The sequence below is a fragment of the Petromyzon marinus genome, chromosome 1, assembly GCF_048934315.1.
Source record: "Petromyzon marinus isolate PM22_M1 ecotype Great Lakes invasive population chromosome 1, UKy_Petmar_22M1.pri1.0, whole genome shotgun sequence".
In the NCBI taxonomy this organism is placed as follows: Eukaryota; Metazoa; Chordata; class Hyperoartia; order Petromyzontiformes; family Petromyzontidae; genus Petromyzon; species Petromyzon marinus.
The window spans coordinates 533,608-555,284 of record NC_133667.1 but is presented as its reverse complement, the minus strand read 5'-3'; the positions used below and the strand labels follow the sequence as shown (position 1 = coordinate 555,284).

General features: G+C 57.8%; 1 protein-coding gene across 2 annotated transcripts in view; it reads right to left on the bottom strand.

The window, feature by feature from the left end:
- Positions 1-5,994: 5,994 nt before the first annotated feature.
- LOC116950944 (protein patched homolog 1) overlaps positions 5,995-21,677 on the bottom strand; it is a 69,336-nt gene continuing 53,653 nt past the window's right edge. Inside the window, exons 22-24 of one of the 2 annotated variants that reach the window (XM_032969579.2) lie at positions 15,800-15,899; positions 13,221-13,763; positions 5,995-12,422 (exon numbers count right to left, since the gene is read on the bottom strand). In XM_032969579.2, coding sequence (XP_032825470.1) covers positions 11,934-12,422; positions 13,221-13,763; positions 15,800-15,899 — 1,132 coding nt within the window. In that variant the 3' untranslated portion in view covers positions 5,995-11,933. Of the gene's footprint in view, positions 12,423-13,220; positions 13,764-15,799; positions 15,900-17,696; positions 17,714-21,677 lie in introns of those variants that run through there. The other variant, XM_032970371.2, reaches the window with a different exon arrangement.

Genomic DNA, 21,677 nt, shown 5'->3' with positions numbered 1-21,677 from the left:
AGACAACAGTTAAACTCACTACCAAGTGTAGTAGATAACAGTTAAACTCACTACCAAGTGTAGTATGTAACAGTTCAACTCACTACCAAGTGTAGCAGATAACAGTTCAACCCACTACCAAGTGTAGTAGATAACAGTTCAACTCAATACCAAGTGTAGTAGATAACAGTTCAACTCAATACCCCAACCGGTACAAATCCACTTCCTACCGTTGCCTCCCAAACACAGATGACCAGGGATCGACACGAGCAAAAGAAGAAGATTTTATTTTATTTGTTTTTATATTTCGACTTCGGTAAGGAACTCAATATTTCCAAAGCCGCAAGTGCTTGTGGTGAACACGAGACGGTGGTCCTCAATAAAGAACGTCACGAAGCAGCTCCTGGCAGAGCCTCGTGCGGCTCCAGGGCCACAGGTTACCGACAACTGCCGATGACGCCAAATTCCCGACTTCCCCGGGTCAAACGAGCGTGGTGAAGATGAAGATGGTTGATCACCATAACGATGGTGATGTTGTTGATGGTTGATCATCATCATCATGAAGTTGATGGTTGATAATCATCATCATGAAGTTGTTGGTTGATCATCATCATGAAGTTGATGGTTGATCATCATCATGAAGTTGATGGTTGATCATCATCGTGATGATCATGCTCAAGGTGATAGTGGTCATAATGATGCTGATGGTAATAGCATTGGCGATGATGATTTTCATGATGATGAGTGTTTACTCAGAAGTGCCTCACTGAGTCTCAATACTCAGGAGGGTGTTATACAGGAGGGTCTTGCCCAGTTGTTACGATGTTACCTTCTCCTGCTGTCTGTGTGATCACAACACCAGTTTGAGTGTTTCGTTTATTTCGTTAAAACGTTTTGTTTATTCAGCTATGGGAGGAAACCGGAGGGCCCAGAGGAAAACGATGCAGAACAGGGGGAGAACATCAGATCTACACACACTCACTCACGTACAAAGATGCCCCGTACAGGGTGGGGCACGTGCTGTTCACGAGCAGCACCTCTGAAGGCCGGGGCAGTACGCGAGGGGATGGGCTTTTTGTTTGGTGCGGTTGCACCCGATTCAAGAGCCGAATGGCTCACAGGGCTACACCTGACAAATTGACTAACTATGAACTATGAAATGGGTGGCCAGCACCACGGCTGCCGCCTATGCCTCCCGAGTGGCGACGTTTTCGACTTAGCACCAGGCACTCATTTGAGGCTGAGTCGACCTAGGGGACGCCCAGGACCGGTTCAGATTATCGGCACTGGCGTTTGGTGGCGGTGAGCGAGAATCGAACTCGGTGCTCCGGGTTCGTAGCGCAGCGTAGCGCTAACCACGACTCCCCCTTCCCACCCGCTCGCACTGCAGAATAGGGGCAGAACGTCCCATCTCCACGTGAAGGCGCCCTAGTCGGGATTCGAAGCCAGGTGACCCTTGCTACGAGGCGCTAGGGTCACCACTCCGCTGTCGCCACCAGCGTGGAGCCGCTCCGGGCAGCGGAGAAGTGCATCATGGGATGTGTGGCCCATGCTGAGTAGGTGGTTGGTGGTGGTGGTGGCGATGGTGGTTATTGTGGTGGTTCTGGTGGTGGTGCTGGCGGTGGTGGTGGTGCTGGCGGTGGTGGTGGTTGTGGTGGTGGCGGTGGTTGTGCCTTTGGTTGTGCCTGTGGTTGTGCCTGTGGTTGTGGTGGTAATTGGCGTTGGTGGTGGTTGCTCCAAGGTAACATTTTTCCATGAGCAGGTGCGTCCGGATCTGCGATAAGAGATGGAAACTGGAATTCAGAATGAGCTCGCCACCGCGTACGGGAAGGTTGTTGTCTAAGCGATAAGAATGAAGTTGGTTAAAATGAGAGTGGTTTTCTTTTTGTTTACATTTTTTACCGCTGCATTTGGGAAAATAATCGGAAGAAACCGGTTAATATTGGTTCCCGCACAAATATATAAATTTCGAGCGCGATAAACAACGCCGCTTGTTCATCCTTTTAACTGAGAGCCAAACGCAGCTCCGGTGGGTCTCATGGTGAGCACATCCGTGGCTTACCCTCCAGACATCAGATAGAGAGGCAGTGAGATAATATATACTACTCACCTCGTATCTATCTCATCTCAATCTCTCTCCTGTGATCTCACTACACGGGGATACGGAAGGGAGGCAGAGTCCGAACTCCGTAGCGCGCTTTTCTTAAACGCGACCACGCGATGCTGATGTGGAGCGTCACGACCAGCAGAGTGGTGCAACTAAAGAGCCTCACCCAGCCAACCACCCACCCGGCCAACCACCCACCCGGCCAACCACCCACCCAGCCAACCACCCACCCAGCCAACCACCCGACCAACCACCCACCCAGCCAACCACCCAGCCAACCACCCAGCCAACCACCCACCCGGCCAACCACCCACCCGGCCAACCACCCACCCGGCCACTCAAACACCCGGCCAACCACTCACCCAGCCAACCACCCACCCAGGCAACCACCCACCCAGCTAACCACCCACCCACCCGGCCACTCACGCACCCGGCCACTCAACCACCCGGCCAACCACCCACCCAGCCACTCACCCACCCAGCCAACCACCCACCCAGCCAACCACCCGGTCAACCACCCACCCAGCCACTCACCCACCCAGCCAACCACTCACCCACCCAGCCACTCACCCACCCAGCCAACCAGCCAACCACCCACCAAGCCACTCACTCACCCAGCCAACCACTCACCCAACCACCCACCCAGCCACTCGCCCACCCAGCCAACCACCCAGCCACACACGCACCCAGCCACTCACCCAGCCACACACGCACCCAGCCACACACGCACCCAGCCACACACCCACCCAGCCACACACGCACCCAGCCACACACGCACCCAGCCACACACGCACCCAGCCACACATCCACCCAGCCACTCACCCAGCCACACACGCCCCCAGCCACACACGCACCCAGCCACACACCCACCCAGCCACACACGCACCCAGCCACACACCCACCCAGCCACACACCCACCCAGCCACACACCCACCCAGCCACACACGCACCCAGCCACACACCCACCCAGCCACACACCCACCCAGCCACACACCAGAGACGATGATTTGAGCTACAACAGCAACTCGCAACCTTCCACTCTCGCCCCACCGCCACGCGACCCCCCACCCCACCCCCGTGCCCGCTTGGCCCCCACGTAAATGGCGATTTGCCCATTTGGGAGCTTGATTTGGAGGAGGGTTATTGTTGTAACTCGATTCCGCCTTTTTTTTTCTTTTCAAGCAAAGAACGAAACGGTCGCGACCTCCCCCGTCGGAGCCGCACGTGACCACGAAGCGGGCAGCTCACGGCGCACGTGGCGACTCAGAATCCACAACCCCCAAGCAGGGCTACGCGTTGTTGTGGTGGTTGTTGCTGTTGTGGTTGTTGCTGCTGCTGCTGCGGTGACGCTCGTTCCGCTGGAAAGCCCCACAGAGTCTCAACTCTCTCTTTCAGGAGGATCTTGCCAGGTTCTCGTAGTCGGGGGGAGGGGGCGATGTTGCTGCTGCTGCTGCGTGATCCCAATGTACGTGATGTGCAGGTCATTTGTTTTTGTTCACGAAGGAAGGCAAGCAACACAACCCAGAGGAGACCCTCGAGAGGGAGGGTGGACGGACTGTGAGGCGCGACTTTTACCGCCTGCGTAGAGCGCCGCGAGATCCCAAAACGTCTCCAGAGGGCCCAGATGCAGTAGGCAGATGATGGTACCAGGGCCCAGGTAGCCCCGCGGGTCAGAGGGGCAATGGGAAGGCCGACGTACAATTTGTACGGCTCTGTCAGTACACAGCTGACGGCCTCCCAGCGCTATGCCCGCCGGGGGGGGGGGGGCTGTTTTGACCATACTTCACCACGTTGGCCAGCTGGTAAAGGGGGAGAGGGCTCGGATGCCAGGGTCAGCTCCGTGTCGACGCTCGCTCGGTCTCGCTGCTGTTTCACCAGGGGGAGAAGCTCAAAGGTGGCGTGAGAGGGAGGGAGGGAGCTCTCCATATTCGCGAGTCACCGGACCCGGGGTGGTAACGTGAAATAAGACGGCGGGCAAGCGAATGGGAACGAGAGATCCGATAGGGAGCGTCGAGCTGCTCCTCGGGCTTGCCACGTGTGCGGGTCAAGCCCGGAACAGGTGGCAAATCGAGGGAAAACTCACTCGCGCCTGGGCCATCAAAAATGAAAAATATAAACAACCAACTCTGCCACACGTGTTTGCCGCTACCACCGCCACCACCACCACCACAACCACCGCCGCCGCGACAACTGCCGCTGTGGACGTATGGCAGCCCGTGGCGGCTTTGATGGTGGTGGTGGTGGTGGCGGTGGTGGCGGTGGTGGTGAGAACGTCTCGAACTCAAAACAAACCGGCGTCTGTCAACGCGGCCCCATTAGGCGCCGCGTGCGTAACGCGACACCGCGGCCCTCGGGAAACCCACGGCACCGCCCGTTCACTCACCCGCTCACTCACCCGCTCACCTGCCTGCTCACCCCGCTCACTCGCCTGCCTACCCACCAGTTCACTCACCCGCTCACCCGCCTACCCACTCGCTCACTCACCCGCCTACTCACCCGCCTACACACTCGCTCACTCACCCACTCACCAACTCACCCGCCTGCCTGCCACGCCACTATCAGCGAACCAACGCCACCGCCACCACCGGCACCGCCACCTTTACCGAACGGCTCCTTGGTGCCCGAGCGCTGCTGCAGTTCGCTGTTGAGGCCGTCGCAGTTTGCAAGGGGATGGTGAGGCCCAAACGACGCAAACGCCTGTCCGCAAAGTGTCTATTGGCTGATGTTCACGACTGCACCTGCGCACCAGCGAGAGTGATTTCATTTTAAGAGTCTACCTTGGGGTGGCCCAGGCCAGGTTCAGATATTTAATTTTGATTTCAAACATTCAAATGTCCCAAATATCCCAGCAGCATTCCTGAAACATAATGGTCAACATGTCCCGGAATTGAACCTGTGTGACCGCTGTTATGAGCCAGGGTCTCCTCTGCAGCAGCTGCGGGATTCTGGTGGAGGGTGGAGAGTGCGTGGAGGTGCCGGTGGTGGTGCTGCCAACACCACCGCAGTGCACACTGCACCAGCCATTCAGTTTATACCGAGTCGACCTAGGGGAGGCCCAGTGCAGGACCGGGTGAGACGTTCGTCACCGCTGTTTGCCGTGAGTTGGAATTGAATTCGGCTCGCTCGGCTTGTTAGCGCAGTGCAGTCAACCACAATCAAGCGTTGCCGGTACCATCGTCATGACCTCAAGTTCCATTGAAAACAGTGTAACACATTTTTTTCTTTTTTGTTGTTCCTGGGTAGTAAGTGTTATTTCCTAATTGCTTATGCCTCAATAGTACAGAAAATGGCTATTATTCCCCACAAACTTGGCTTTTGAGGCCAAGGCAGTGATATTTTGAAATGTTATTATTTTCAATGAGAAAACGTGGTGTGCATTTGTGTAATTCTTTCACATAAAGTCCTGGTCACAAAAGCAAAGTTTGTGGGGAATAATAGACATTTTCTATAATTTTGAGGCATAAGCAATTAGAAAATAACACGTACTACCCAGGAACAAAATTCGTGTTACATCGTGAAATCACAGCATCAATCGGGGCATCCACTACCATCAACCACCACCACCAACAACCACCACCCCCATCAACTACCACCACCACCACCATCAGACAGAAGCAACACTCACACGAACCGCCGCTCGACGTCACCACGGTGCCTGTGCCAGGCTTGGTGCACTTTGAGGCCACGTGAAGTGTAGAAGGTTATCGCTGCTGACTGGACTGACTCAGGTGGTGCGGGTGAAGTACTGTGCCAGGCTAGGTTTAGAAGGCCCACGGGACAGACCCAAGTGCTATGGGTTGACTGACTAAGATGACTGGGGGATGCACCACCCGTGCCCCCACTGTGCCAACTCGCACGCAACCACACACACAGCACGGGCGCGGCGCCGAACATCCCACTCAACGCAGTGAGAATAATAAACATTTATTAGTTAAAACATCGACTTTTTTGAATATTATCATTAACAATAATAATAATACACTTTCACAGGAGGCCACTCGTATTCTTTCAGTAGCGCCATGGCAGAGCAGCACAAAGTGCCACCACTCTATAAACAAAACACAACACCCATTATCTGCCCTTTCATCTATTTCATTTTCCAGACCTTCAAGTACGGACGAGAGAGAATTGCATTCAGGTTGGGAGCGCGGCCGTGGGGGCGAGGTCTCCGAGAGAGAGAGAGGGGGAACCCGCTCCACCTCTCCCACCCCGCGGCCATCTCGTTCCTCCCCGGTAAGGACGCGTTAAATGGTGATCCCCCCCCCCCTTCCGCAGAGTGAGTCGGCCATCGTAGCCGCTGTTACCTACGATGCTGTCATTGAGTTCCGAGGCCGGAGGCCACCACCGCGCAACGATGCGCGGCAACGCATTTGTGTCGTCGAGAAACCCCGCCCCCCCCTCCGCCACCCGACGCGGCCACAGCACGACTCGTCACGTGGGCGCGATCGTCTCGGCTCGCCACCGGCGTGAAGGAAAAGCCACGGGGCGAATCGTCACGGGTCACGTTTTGTGCAAGCCACAGGGCTCGGCGGTCGCGTCCGATCGCCGCTCGACTCTGCGAGGATTCTTCTCCGGGTCACCGGCGAGCGAGCCGAGAGCAGCAACCGCAGCGTTGCTTGTCCGCCACGTGACAATTTTAAATGTTTGGCTGCGTCGGGTGGCGGAGGGCTTTTAACGACACACATTCGGGTCAGATCGTTACGGGGTGGCCGAACGCCAAGATCAACGGCGAGTCGACACACGAACACCCCCCCCCCCACCCCCGCCATCCACACGGCTTTCATGCCCACAGCCTTGCCCAGACCACCAAACTCAAGAGAGAGCCGAATAAGCGTGGCCGCAATTGTCGCTCACCGAGCCGCCAGGCGGGGCGACCGTGGGGATCGTGAGGACGGGGATGACGCGCGCTCGTGGGTGGGTGCCGGGCTATTCGAGCGATGGGATGGCCGAGCTCACGGCCGCTCGCCTAAAATGAAGACGCGACCTCCTGACGTGACGTCCCACGAGCATCGCACACAACTATCGGGGCGTGAGACGCCGCATTCAATACACTTGGGGGGGGGGGGGGCAGGGTGGGGTAATGTAGTCGCTCCATGAGCCGTGTATGGACAGAGGCATCAACCGAGCTGCAGATGGAAACTCTGCTCGGGAGGTTAGATCCATTTACTTATTTACGTTTTTTTCCCAGCCAGGAGAGCCTCACCGAGCCTCTAAGACTCGTTTTCAGGAGGGTCCTGACAAACTTATCCCAATTGAGTAAATTTTGCAGGTGGTTTTCCAGCACTGAGATGATGTCTGACCAATGCCGGTGACATTGTACGGTTTTATTTTAGCTTCGGGAGGAAGAAACCGGAGGAGACCGATGTAGAGCAGGGGAAGAGAGAACACACAGACTCCATAAAGACTCCACACACAGACTCCACACACAGACTCCATAAAGACTCCACACACAGACTCCACACACAGACTCCATAAAGACTCCACACAGACGACTCCACAAAGGCGCCCGAGTCGGGAGTCGAACCCAACCGCCTGTAGCACCGGGGCGCCGCTCGTCGCACACTGCCCCCGTCGCACAGCGGCACCGTCCGGCCTGGGGGCCCCAGCGGTGGTGGCGGAGCGAGCGGAACGACGCGAGTTCGCATCCTGGTCGTGAGAGGGCCGACTCGACCCATCCCACACTCTGGGGTTGATAAAATAAGCACCACCTCGTAGACCAAAAAAAAGTCAACAACGGACTCGCCCCACGCCCCATCTCCCACCATAGGAATGTGGAATTTCCACCGCTGGCTCTGCAAGGGCTGTAAACAGGAGATGAGCACCAAGGCCTCGGCGCTCGTCCGAGCAGCAGGAGCCCGCACTCTCGAGCAATCCTAACAGTTTAAGAGATTGCGCGCTGCGGGAAGGAGGTGGTGGCGGCTTCGGCTGTGCCCGCGCGAAAGGGCACCGGGCACACACCGCCAGGGGTTTTTTTTGGGGGGCAAAAAATTGGGAATTTATTTCGTTTGTTGTCGACGACGATGCCGCTCCCAGACACATCTTTGAACACCCTAGCGAGAGTCTCGAGACTCGGCGATCGTTCTCACTGGGCACACACGATGCCATTCGTGGATTTGGCCCGACATCCCAATGTGGCAGGACACCTCCTGCAGTCTTGAGACTCTCCCCAGTTAAACGTGGAGGGATAGACGGCAATATTGTGGTTGTTGTTATTATTATCACGTGGTACTGACAAGGGAAACACACGTGATCTAGTCCCACGGACTAACTAGGAGGCAGGAGATCGTCGACCCGAGTGGTCACCACGGACTGCTGATGAGCTCTCGAGGTTCATCAGAAGACGTCAGCACGCTTAGACCGATCACGTGGCACGAGGCAGCCGGGCCACACCTCTCCTCTGTTTGCACAGTGACCCCGCTTGCAGGGGCGGTGGACTGGGAATTGACGCGGGGCGTCTGCGTCGCTGCGCCACGCGGAGTATCAAGCTGCACGGCGGTTCGATGACACAATGACACAATGGTGTGACGAAGCAGTGGTATGATGCAGGAGTGTGACGACGCAGCGCTGTGATGCAGGAGTGTGACGCAGTGGTGTGACGCAGCAGTATGATGATGCAAGAGTGTGGTGATGCAGCGGTGTGATGATGCAGCGGTGTGACGTCGCAGCAGTGTGACGATGCAAGAGTGACGATGCATCGGTGTGATGCAGGAGTGTGACGATGCAGCGATGTGATGACGCAGCAGTGCGCGTGCCTGCGTACAGACAGTAGCTATCGTAGCAAAGGCGTTTAGTCGTTACAGAAATGAACAATTACGATCAACCAAATCAATAACAATAGGAATAAAAGTCGACTATTGTTTATATAAGACATCTTTTTTTAAATATACTTCTGTCACAAAAAAACCTACTCTGTACACTACAAAAATAAAGACTTCCGTTATAAATAATTTATATTATATATAATGTTACCGTAGCATCTCGGTTAGTGTCAAGTCCGGAAGGTTCATGACCTCTGATGCAGTGGTGGGGGGGAGGGGGGAGTATGACCCCTGACCCGCACGCTACCCCCCCCCACTATCCCCCACTCCGTGACAGAATTCACACCGCGACAACGGAGGAAGATGCCGCCAAACAGTTCCGTTTGGTTTCACCAATTCACCAAACCCACCCCCGTTTACTTTCAAGTCTGTCCCACCCCCCGCCCCCGTCATAGGAATGTGGAATTTCTGCCACCAGCGCAGTGCAGCCAAGGCAGACGGACGTGGCCCAATAGCTTTATGATGGGTTAGCGGTTCGCTCTCTCGTTAGAAGATGGGCCGCTCCCACCGCCATCTCTTAAAGTGACCACAACTCTCGTGCCAGTTATGGTCGCCGCTGGGGTCTCGATGGGTGTGCGCTGACCGTACGCACATTTAATTTTGCTGCAACGGCGAACACGCATCAGGAATTTCCAGAATGCTTGGCGTGTCGGGATGACATCATCGCCAACGCTACGCGTTCCGCAAGCGGCCTCGCAAGCGGCCTCGCAAGCGGCCGCCACCTCCTCCTCGGGCGGCGGTGGCGAGCTGCGATCGTGGCGTTGCCCAATTTGGACGGCGCGCGGCAATCTTGACACGCACGGCACGGCAATCTTGACACGCACGGCACGCGGGGATTTCCCGATGCGCGCGTCGATGATCGCGACATCGCGAGCAGCGGCTCTGGAGAGGCGATCTCGGCGAGGGGGAACGGTGGCCGAGGGGCCCTGAGAGCTCCGCGCCGGCCGCGGACGGCGGCAACTCCGCGAGGAGACCGCGAGCGAGCGAGCGGTCGGCCGGCCCCCCCCCGGCGAATCGTTACGACACCGAACGGAAGCGCTTCGACGGAGCTCTCGCTCCTGGTAGCGGCGCGCCGTGCGCTAACGAAGCTGCCGCGTGAAGTGGGGCAAGGCAGCGAGCTGCGGTTCGTTTCTCGATGCCCGTCATTACAAACACATAACAGTTTTTTAAAACTTCCAATCTGAGAGACGGATACCCGGGTGGTGGGGGGGGGTGTGGAAACACAAACATTAAGGAAAAGCGAGGCCAAACTTTTACCTACTGATTTTTCCACTGCTAAATCCGAGCCGAGCCAGCGTTGGGGCCCTCACGGCACGGGAGGAATTCCCGGGAGCAGATCTGCCAAGCCGATCAGGGATCCAGACCCCAAGACGCTGGCTTTACCAGATGTCTTTGAAAACTGCTCGGAGCCAAGCAGGGCCGGGAGCAGCGCTAATAATTTCCAGTGGGGTGTCGCGTCAGGCGAGGGCACGCTGGCGCCTCTAGTGAGCTGCGCCGGTTTGGCACAGCCCTGGCACGCCTCGGTCGCGCAGTGGAAAAGAGGCACGAGTTACCGACGGACTCGGTCGCCGCTTGCGGTTCATAATTCAAGGAATTTCTATGAAGAATTCACCGTGGGGTTTCCAAAATACAGTGGTGGCGTGTGCAGGTGACTCGTTTTGTTGTAACTTGTAACCAGCGCTGGTCCCTCGTCAAAATTAATGATTTCCCGGAAACCTCGCAAAACTGGAGTGTGCGAGGTCGGGACGCAAGTGCCGGGGGCGGGAGGGGTGGGCGGGTGGGGGGGCTTTCGTGACAACCCCCAGGTCAGTCTTTTAGGGGGGGGGGGGGCCCGGATGCTCGTGAACGGGATTAACGATTCGCCGCCGCCGCTTGATTTTCGGTCAAAATGCAATTCCGGCCGAGGAGTTGCGAATGGTGCCCGCCACCTGGCGCTGGTCCCCGCGGGGCGAGGAACTGTAAACAGGAAATAGCGCCGAGAGGGGAACCGGACCGCAGGGGAGGCTGCGTACGGTGGCCGGATGGACGCAGCACCACGGCGAGAGACGCAGACAGAGACGGGAATACAAAATAATGGCCAACGAAGGGGAGCGCGCAACGGAAAATGCCAACACAATACTGCATCTTTGCCTTCGTATAACGAGATCGCGTATAAATAGGCACGTATTTACGACAAGAGACGTATCCACTGGGTTAAAAATGTAAAATAAAAACGCTCCACGCTAGGCGAGCGTCGGACGCGAGCGGAGGTCTCGCCGTCGCTCCGTGGAGCGTTTGTAATAATCATCATCATCATCACCATCGCGGGAATAAGCCGACATTCTGTTTTTGTAAAGTTATAAAATGATAAATAAACGTCGCGTGGCTCCGAACCGCGCGACACTGAACAAGCTGCCAGAGACCGAACACGACGTCTGTACGACGTCTGTACCGCCCTGCCGCCACCACCGCTTACATTCCTTCATTTCCACTGCGACACGCGGTCGCATCGAATCGTTCACGTCTGTTTTTTTCTTCAAAAAGTTTTTTTCCTTTTTTTTTACCTAAAAAATAAGTTTCTGTTTTTTTTTAATACAGCGCTGATATTGTGTAGCAGCATGCCAGTGAAACATTAACAACAAAACACGCAAATACATTTAAACGCAGTTGTAGACTTAATATTCGTCGCGCCAACGTGTCCACCGGTCGCGAATAATCCGTCGGACGTCACGTGGCGAGCGAGCGACATTTCTCGTGACCGGGCGCTAACCCGGCGACGCGTCGCTCAGCGAGCGACCGCTCCAACGCGCTGCGGGCACGGCGGCGGTCGGCTTCAGTGGCAGTGATTTACTCGGAGGCTCCCTCTCTCCCGTCTCCAACCCTCCGCTTCAACGTTTGTACATTTCGCGTGAAGTAAAAATATGTACAAACACCCCCACCCCCCCCCCCCACCCCCACCCACCGCACCCCGATATAATATTTACTCTCACGTTACAATTATTGCTACGGTCGGCGTCATTTGAGCACGGGGCCCCCCCTCCTCCTCGCCGCTACTTGTGGCGGTTGTGGCGGCGGCAGCGGCGCCCGCAGTCCGAGTCGCACTCGCCGGCGTCGTACGCGGGCACGTGGGGGTCTCCCGCGAAAGGCGCCGCCGACGCCGCCGGCGCGGCCGGCGCCGCCGACCCCGCGCCCGGCCTCAAGAGCGCCACCGTCACCGACGTGGTGGCCGTCACGGTGGCAAACGGCCCGGCCGGCGCCGTCGCCCCGGCCCGGTGGCCGCGGCCTTCGCCCCAGGCTTGTTGGCCGCTAGTCCTGCCGCGGCCGGGCCCGGCGTGCGGCGAATCGGTGCTGTCCGCGCCCGAGCGGCCGTGGAAGCGCGCCGGCCGTGACGCCCACTGCTGCTGCTGCAGTGGTGCTGTGCAGTCCGCCGATGCCACTCCGCCGTGCTGCTGCTGCTGCTCCTGCTGAGGCCTTGGCCTAGGCCGGGCCCTGTACTGCATGGCGCCCATCTCCAGGCACTGTCCCGCAGGCTGCACGAACTACAAAGAAAAGACAAAGATTCATACATACACAGTGTAGGCCCGAGGACTGGTTCAGATAATAAGGGGGGGGGAATCGAATTCGTTAGTTGCTACAGCACGCTGATTGCTACACTACCTCACAACAATAACCGCCGTTCACCACTAAGTGCTAGTGACGTCACCACGGCACTTGTACCATGCTAGGTGCACACTACCTCAAAAGACAAAGATTCCCCGTATAGCCTTAACAGACTGTAGGGGCAAGTGCTGTTTACGAGCACCTATAAAGGCCGGCACGGCACACGAGGGGGTGGGTGGCCAACACCACGCCCGGCCGCCTTTGTCTCCCCAGTGGCGATGTTTACGCATCGCACCAGGTACTCATTTGAGGCTGAGTCGACCTAGGGAAGGCCCAGAACCGGTTCAGAAAATCGTCATCGGTGTTGGCCGTGAGCGGGAATCGAACCCAGGTCGCCAGGTTAGTAGCGCACACACTACCTCACACGCACAAGTACGTACATACATAAATACGTACACACACGCACGCACAGAAATACGCACGCGCACATGTGGAACGTGCATGGGGTTGGAGAGGTGAGGTTAGCCGCTGTCATAGGAATGTGGAATTGGTGCTCAGAGCTGTGATTTTTATTCGGTTGTTTGTGCCGTGATCTCTATTTGCGGCACCCTGGATCGGTGCCACCCCATCCCGCCCTCTGGAGCTCTCGAGCGGAACCCAACGCGCACGAAACGGAAACGGCAACACCGAAGCAGTGGAACGCGGTAAGGCGCGGCGCGTGCCCCGGGGCGGCTCACCGTGACGCGCGGGTGTCCCGCCCGGCGTCCACCACCGCTCCCCGCATGCGGCCTCTGCTGATGCTGCTGCTGATGCTGCTGCTGCTGATGGTGATAATCGTGCTCTCGCACTTGATGCAACCGATGTTGCTGCTGCTGCTGCTGTTGTTGCTGCTGCTGCTGCTGCTGGTGGTGGCGGCGGTGGTGGTGGTGATTGTGGTCGTGGTGTCCGTGCCGGCAAGCGTTGCCCGCGGCGCAGGAGGCGCCGGCGGCGGCGTTTTCGCCGGGCGACGTCGATAGCGACGCGGCGCTCTCGGAGCAGCACTCCGAGTCGGAGGACTCGGTAATGGAGGAGGAGGAGGGGGTGGTGCCGGTGGTGGTGGCGGCGGACGACTCGCCGGGGCGGGCGTGCCGCGCGCCGAGCCCCGGGTACGGCGGAGGGAACGGCGGGCGCCGCCCGGAGTTGCCCCCGCCGGCGTCGCCGCCGCGCCCGCGTCTCGCTGGGTAGGGGGGCGGCTGCGGCGATGGCGTCGGGAGACGGCTGCCGCCGCCGGCAGGGGTCACCTGGGGACGCGATCGCGTGCGCACACGTACACGCGCGTGTTCATGTGTGTACACACGTGTACACGCACGTGTTCATGTGTGTACACACGTGTACACGTGCGTGTACACGTGTGTACACACGTGTACACGTGCGTGTTCATGTGTGTACACACGTGTACACGCGCGTGTTCATGTGTGTACACACGTGTACACGCACGTGTGCACGCACGTACAAAGACAAAGACCCTCCCCAGTAGCCTCAACAGGCTGTTGGTTCGTAGCGCACCACTCCAACCACTACACTACCACTTGCCACAAGCACACACACGCGCAAACACAGGCGGAACAACGCAAATGGTTATTCATCGCGATGATAATTTAAATGGCCGATGAAGAGCCAACGATAGGAGATTCATTTCTGAGTGAATTAGCCGTTGTGAGAACGGGTGACTGGTGGACTCTGGGTGAGAACGGGTGATTGGTGGACTCTGTGTGAGAACGGGTGACTGGTGGACTCTGGGTGAGAACGGGTGATTGGTGGACTCTGTGTGAGAACGGGTGACTGGTGGACTCTGTGTGAGAACGGGTCATTGGTGGACTCTGTGTGAGAACGGGTGACTGGTGGACTCTGTGTGAGAACGGGTGACTGGTGGACTCTGTGTGAGAACGGGTGATTGGTGGACTCTGTGTGAGAACGGGTGACTGGTGGACTCTCTGTGAGAACGGGTGATTGGTGGACTCTGTGTGAGGATGGGTGATTGGTGGACTCTGTGTGAGAACGGGTGACTGGTGGACTCTGTGAGAACGAGTGATTGGTGGACTCTGTGTGAGAACGGGTGACTGGTGGACTCTGTGTGAGAACGGGTGATTGGTGGACTCTGGGTGAGAACGGGTGACTGGTGGACTCTGTGTGAGAACGGGTGATTGGTGGACTCTGTGTGTGAACGGGTGATTGGTAGACTCTGGGTGAGAACGGGTGATTGGTGGACTCTGTGTGAGAACGGGTGATTGGTGGACTCTGTGTGAGAACGGGTGACTGGTAGACTCTGTGTGAGAACGGGTGATTGGTGGACTCTGTGTGAGAACGGGTGATTGGTGGACTGTGTGAGAACGGGTGATTGGTGGACTCTGTGTGAGAACGGGTGATTGGTGGACTCTGTGTGAGAACGGGTGATTGGTGGACTCTGTGTGTGAACGGGTGATTGGTAGACTCTGTGTGAGAACGGGTGATTGGTGGACTCTGTGTGAGAACGGGTGACTGGTGGACTCTGTGTGAGAACGGGTGATTGGTGGACTCTGTGTGTGAACGGGTGATTGGTAGACTCTGTGTGAGAACGGGTGACTGGTAGACTGTGTGAGAACGGGTGATTGGTGGACTCTGTGTGAGAACGGGTGATTGGTGGACTCTGTGTGAGAACGGGTGATTGGTGGACTCTGTGTGAGAACGGGTGATTGGTGGACTCTGTGTGAGAACGGGTGATTGGTAGACTGTGTGAGAATGGGTGACTGGTGGACTCTGTGTGAGAACGGGTGATTGGTGGACTCTGTGTGAGAACGGGTGATTGGTGGACTCTGTGTGAGAACGGGTGACTGGTGGACTCTGTGTGAGAACGGGTGATTGGTGGACTCTGTGTGAGAACGGGTGACTGGTGGACTCTGTGTGAGAACGGGTGACTGGTGGACTCTGTGTGAGAACGGGTGATTGGTGGACTCTGTGTGAGAACGGGTGACTGGTGGACTCTGTGTGAGAACGGGTGACTGGTGGACTCTGTGTGAGAACGGGTGATTGGTGGACTCTGTGTGAGAACGGGTGATTGGTGGACTCTGTGTGAGAATGGGTGACTGGTGGACTCTGTGTGAGAACGGGTGATTGGTGGACTCTGTGTGAGAACGGGTGATTGGTGGACTCTGTGTGAGGACGGGTGACTGGTGGACTCTGTGTGAGGACGGGTGACTGGTGGACTCTGTGTGAGAACGGGTGACTGGTGGACTCTGTGTGAGTCTCCCCGAGCAGGCCGGGCCCTCAGTGCGTCCCAAGCCGGCGTGCGTGGCCTCACCTCCGGCGGAGGCCCCACGATGGAGAGGAGCACGGGGAGCAGCACGATGCCGTTGAGCAGACCGAGCACCGTCATGATGGTGAGCACCGCGAAGAAGTACCTGCAGCAGAGAGCCTCCGTGAGACGGAGGTCCCCCGTGCGGCCCACGCGGGCTCTGGGGGCAAGTCTTGTTGGCGAGCACCTATTAAGGCCTATGGGTAGGCGTGTGGCCAGCACCACGCCCGGCTGTCTTTGTCTCCCCGGTGTGGAAGTTTTTTTTTGCATACGGCGTAATCTCACTCATTTACGGCTGAGTCGACCTAGGCGAGGCCCAGAAGCGGCATATGAAATCGTCACCGATGTTGGCAGCGTGCAGAACCGGACTCAGATCGCCGGGTTCGTGGCGCGGTGTGCTAACCTCCGCGCCACCGCTCCCCAAAACATTACCGCTCCCAGGCACACACACGGAGTCATTATGATGACGATCATGCCTCTTCATCCGGGAAGGCCTCACAGAGTCTCAAGGCTCATTTCAGGAGGCTTCTGACAGATATTCACAGTAGGGAGTGATATTGCAATGTATGATACCAACTCAGGAATTTGCAGGTTATTTATCAGCATTGGCTCGATGCGTTGGCCCACGCCAATGCCACTGTGCGTGTGTGTGTTTTTTTTTTAGATATGGGAGGAAACCGGAGAACCCGGAGGGAACCCACGTGGAACGGGGGGAGAGAATACGAACTACAGACGGAAAGGCACCCAAGTTGGGAATCGAACCCAGGCCTTGTTGCTGTGAGGGCAGGATTGTGCCCACCTTGCCAAGCGGCTGGCACATTTGCACGTGCGCTCACACTGCACATAGGAAGGTAGCAAACGGGTACCACACAGCAACCAAGCAGGTTCCGTGTTTTATGGAAGCTGCAGGGGAAAATAAAAACAAAAAATGGAGCAGCGAGGAGAAAGAGCTATGGACACGAGAGACAGGGACACGAGACACACGGACACGAGACCCAGGGACACGAGACACGGACACGAGAGACAGGGACACGAGACCCAGGGACACGAGACACACGGACACGAGACACACGGACACGAGACCCAGGGACACGAGACACGGACACGAGACCCAGGGACACGAGACACACGGACACGAGACCCAGGGACACGAGACACATGGACACGAGACACGGACACGAGACCCAGGGACACGAGACACACGGACACGAGACCCAGGGACACGAGACACACGGACACGAGACCCAGGGACACGAGAGCCAGGGACACGAGACACGGACACGAGAGCCAGGGACACGAGAGACCCAGGGACACGAGACCCAGGGACACGAGAGACACGGACACGAGACACACGGACACGAGACACGGACACGAGACACGGACACGAGACCCAGGGACACGAGACCCAGGGACACGAGACACACGGACACGAGACACACGGACACGAGACACACGGACACGAGAGCCAGGGACACGAGACACACGGACACGAGAGCCAGGGACACGAGAGCCAGGGACACGAGACACACGGACACGAGACACACGGACACGAGACCCAGGGACACGAGACCCACGGACACGAGACACACGGACACGAGACACACGGACACGAGACACACGGACACGAGACACGGACACGAGACACACGGACACGAGACACACGGACACGAGACACGGACACGAGAGACAGGGACACGAGAGACCCAGGGACACGAGACACGGACACGAGAGCCAGGGACACGAGACACACGGACACGAGACCCAGGGACACGAGAGACAGGGACACGAGAGACCCAGGGACAAGAGACACGGACACGAGAGATAGGGACACGACAGCCAGGGACCCGAGAGCCACAGATGCGAGCACATTTGCTGACACAAACCCACGGCGAGTGCCAATTACCTGTCCTTGCAGGCCGTCTGTCCGGAGACGAGCGCGACGGAGACAAAGAGAGAGACAGAGAGACAGAGAGAGAGACACAAGGGGGAGATGGAGACACATGGAGAGGAGGAGGGTTACTGACGGAGTGGCTCCGCGCAAGTGCTTTTGTTTAGGGTTAGAGGTAAGGGTCAGGGGTCAGGAGTAGGGTGACGGGATAGCAGTGAAGAGAGTTAGGTTTTGAGTCAGTGGTAGGGGTAGGATTAGAGGATTTCTGGCCGACTCTTCCCACGTTGGCCAGTCCTCCTGAAAGAGCTGCGAGTACCCACACTTTACCCCGACGCACGCGACCTACCCATCGACTTGGCCGTGGTGAACGCGTTCACTCTATTGCTGCGGGAGATCGGACGCACGGCCACTGGACCCGCTTGGCCGCTATCACCTTGGCTCGATTCAACCGTCGTGCGAGAAACTCTTCTCTGTCATGCTCTCAATCGTGCTGCTTGTCGCCGGCCAGCGGGAATTTTTTTTTTGCGACCGTAACCCAATAAGAGGACCACAGAGCTTGGGCAATCGGTTCTGGCTGCCTTCCCTCGTCTGTGGCCTCCACCCGCGTCCCCATGCGCGACGCTTCGCACGGACGCCGCGACATGCGAATTCGTCGTCGTCGTCGTCGTGAACCACCGGGCCCCTGGGCTCACGAGAGGACAAGGTCTCGCGAAACGTGGTCGCGCTCGGCCCGCGCTTCGCAGCGTCTCCCCTCCTCTCGGGGAGCTGACGCAAGGGGGCCGGGCCTGGCGGCACGGCCTGGCGGCCCAGCCTGGCGGCACGGCCTTGTGGCACGGCATGGTGGCACGGCCTTGTGGCACGGCCTGGTGGCACGGCCTTGTGGCACGGCCTGGTGGCACGGCCTGGCAGCACGGCCTTCTCTCCAGCACCACTGGGATGTTTGTGTGCAGAGTAACGCGATCCGGCCTCCTCACTCCCTCGCTCTCTCTTCCTCTCCCCAACACTGCCACGACCACCCCCTTCCATCCCTCCTCTTTCTCCTCTTTTCTGCCTCCCCACTCCTCACTATTTCTCTCTCTCTCTCTCTCACCCTCTCATCCCTCATCACTCCTGCCTCTTCCTCTCTCTGGATAAATAAGTGAATTATTAAACTCTCTCTTCTCTCTCAATCACTCCTCTTCCACCCCCTCCTCTTTCCCCTCCCCCTGCTCCCCCCCCCTCTCTCAATCACTCCCCTTCCCCCACCTCCTTCTCTCCACCCCCGCCCTCTCTCTCTCTCTTCCCACCACCCAAATGCGCCCTCTGCCCTTTGACCTGCCCAATGCAGGCTGCCCCGGGGGGTCACATAAACATCCAATGGAGGGAGGGGGTGAGGAGGGGGTCTCTCCCACCCCCACCCCTCCCCTCCCGTCTCTCCTACCCAACAAAGGCCAAGTTTCACCGCACTATTAGGGCCCCTCTCTCACCGGCAGCCCCGCTCTCGCGGGGCAAAGGCGCAGCCCCGCAACTGCTCGCTCGTGCCTACTGCCGGCGCACAAAGAGAGCGGGAGAACTCCGGGTTGCCGGTGCAACGTGCAGCTGCACCGTTACGGCCGCCTCCACCGCCTCCACCGCCTCCACCACCATCGCAGCCGTGGCAGCCGTGGCGGCCGCGCCGTCCTCCTCCTCCTCCTCCGGCGCAGAGCCGCTGCGTGTTTATTTGTCTGTGGGGGCCGCGCAGGCCGCGTTGTTTATTATCCCAGGGAGTCTGCGCTCGGGCGAGAGAGGGGGGCCTGGCGGGGCCTCCCGGCAGGGCCGCGCCGGGGCGGCCGGTGCCGTAATTTATTTTGCTCGTTGCGAGCGCCGCCGAGGCCCCGTGTTTATTTTCGTTGAATTTACACAAACACCGTGGGGGGAGACGCGTCCCCTCGTGTGCGTGCGGTCGCACGCAAACAGACAAAGATCCCCCCCGGTAGCCTCGGCAGGCTGTCGGGACAAGTGCCGCCGTCAGCGAGTAGCAGCCACCGACGCAGGACTTCACGGGCGCACGAGGGGGACGGGTGGCCAGCAATACACGCCTTTGTCTCCGCATCGCGCCGGGTACTCGTTTGAGGCCGTGTCGACTCGGGGTAGGGCCCAGGACCGGTTCAGATAATCGCCAGCGATGTTGGCTGTGAGCGGGAATTGAACTCTGCTCACTGGGTTTGGAGTGTAGCGCCCTAACAGCTGCGCCACCGCTCCCCCTACACTCCCTTCTCTCTCGGCTTCTTCCCTCGCACGGCTCCGCTCTGGAATTCCCTCCTCCCATTGTTGTCATCGTCGGCATCGTCGTCATCATCGTCTCTTCCCGCCCCCCCCCCCCCCCCCAGGCTCTTAGACCAATAATCACCTTGCTCAATTCAACAGACGTGTTCCACTGTTCGCTATTAGAACTCTTGAGAGTGCTGTTTGTTGCCGGCTGCTTGACGTTTAGAGCCTTTGCTCGGCAACTACTTTTTGGAAAAAAATACGCAGGCGCAGCACACGGCGCAGCCGCACACACATACACGCGTACGACGCACGTGCGTGTGTGTATATATTACACTCGCGTGTGTGTATGTGCACGTGCACGTGTCTATAAACACGCTGGGGCAGTGTTTACACAGCCTCACTGTTTATGGCGATCCTCTGCTCAGTCTCCCACCCCCCCCCAGTCTCAGGGTCAAGCCAAACAACCAGCGGCCATCATCACCACCACCACAGCTCAATATTAACACCACCGGCATCACCACCGCCGCTTCAGGTAGTGGTGGATACGCACGTGGCAGCTGTAACCCAGCGCTGAGGAGGCAGCAGCGAGGGTTGTTGGATCTTCGCACCAACGCTGTGAAACTCCCTTCCCATCGGTGCCAAGGGGGAGCCATGCCCCGGCTCGCCAGAACTACCGCCACCAATACCATCACCACCGCTACAATCACCATCACCGCAACCGTCACCACCGCTACCATGGGCGCGTCTGCCACCACCTTTGCTGCCAACCACAGACAATGCTGGCCCTAAACCGGTGGTAGAAATTCCACATTTCCATGACGGGCGAGTTTATGCCTAGGAAAACCACTGCTGACCGTCCCAACAAAGTGGTTGTTATTTTATCGATCCCCGCAGGGAGGGATGATGATGGGCTGAGTCAACCCTCCCCGGAATCTGAACTCACCAACTTCAGATTGCGAGTCACTCGACTCACTACAGTCGGCACAGTCACTACAGTCGGCACAGTCACTGCAGTCGGCACAGTCACTACAGTCACTGCAGTCGGTACAGTCACTACAGTCACTGCAGTCGGCACAGTCACTACAGTCGGTACAGTCACTACAGTCACTGCAGTCACTACAGTCACTGCAGTCACTACAGTCACTACAGTCGGTACAGTCGCTGCAGTCGGCACAGTCACTGCAGTCGGCACAGTCACTACAGTCACTGCAGTCGGTACAGTCACTACAGTCACTGCAGTCGGCACAGTCACTACAGTCACTACAGTCGGTACAGTCGCTGCAGTCGGCACAGTCGCTGCAGTCGGCACAGTCACTGCAGTCGCCACAGCCACTACAGTCACTGCAGTCGGTACAGTCACTGCAGTCGGCACAGTCACTACAGTCACTACAGTCGGCACAGTCACTGCAATCGCCACAGTCACTACAGTCACTGCAGTCGGTACAGTCACTACAGTCACTGCAGTCGGTACAGTCACTACAGTCACTACAGTCGGTACAGTCGCTGCAGTCGGCACAGTCACTACAGTCACTGCAGTCGGTACAGTCACTACAGTCACTGCAGTCGGTACAGTCACTACAGTCACTGCAGTCGGCACAGTCACTGCAGTCGGCACAGTCACTACAGTCGGTACAGTCACTACAGTCACTGCAGTCGGTACAGTCACTGCAGTCGGCACAGTCACTACAGTCGCTGCAGTCGGCACAGTCACTACAGTCACTACAGTCGGCACAGTCGCTGCAGTCGCCACAGTCACTACAGTCGCTG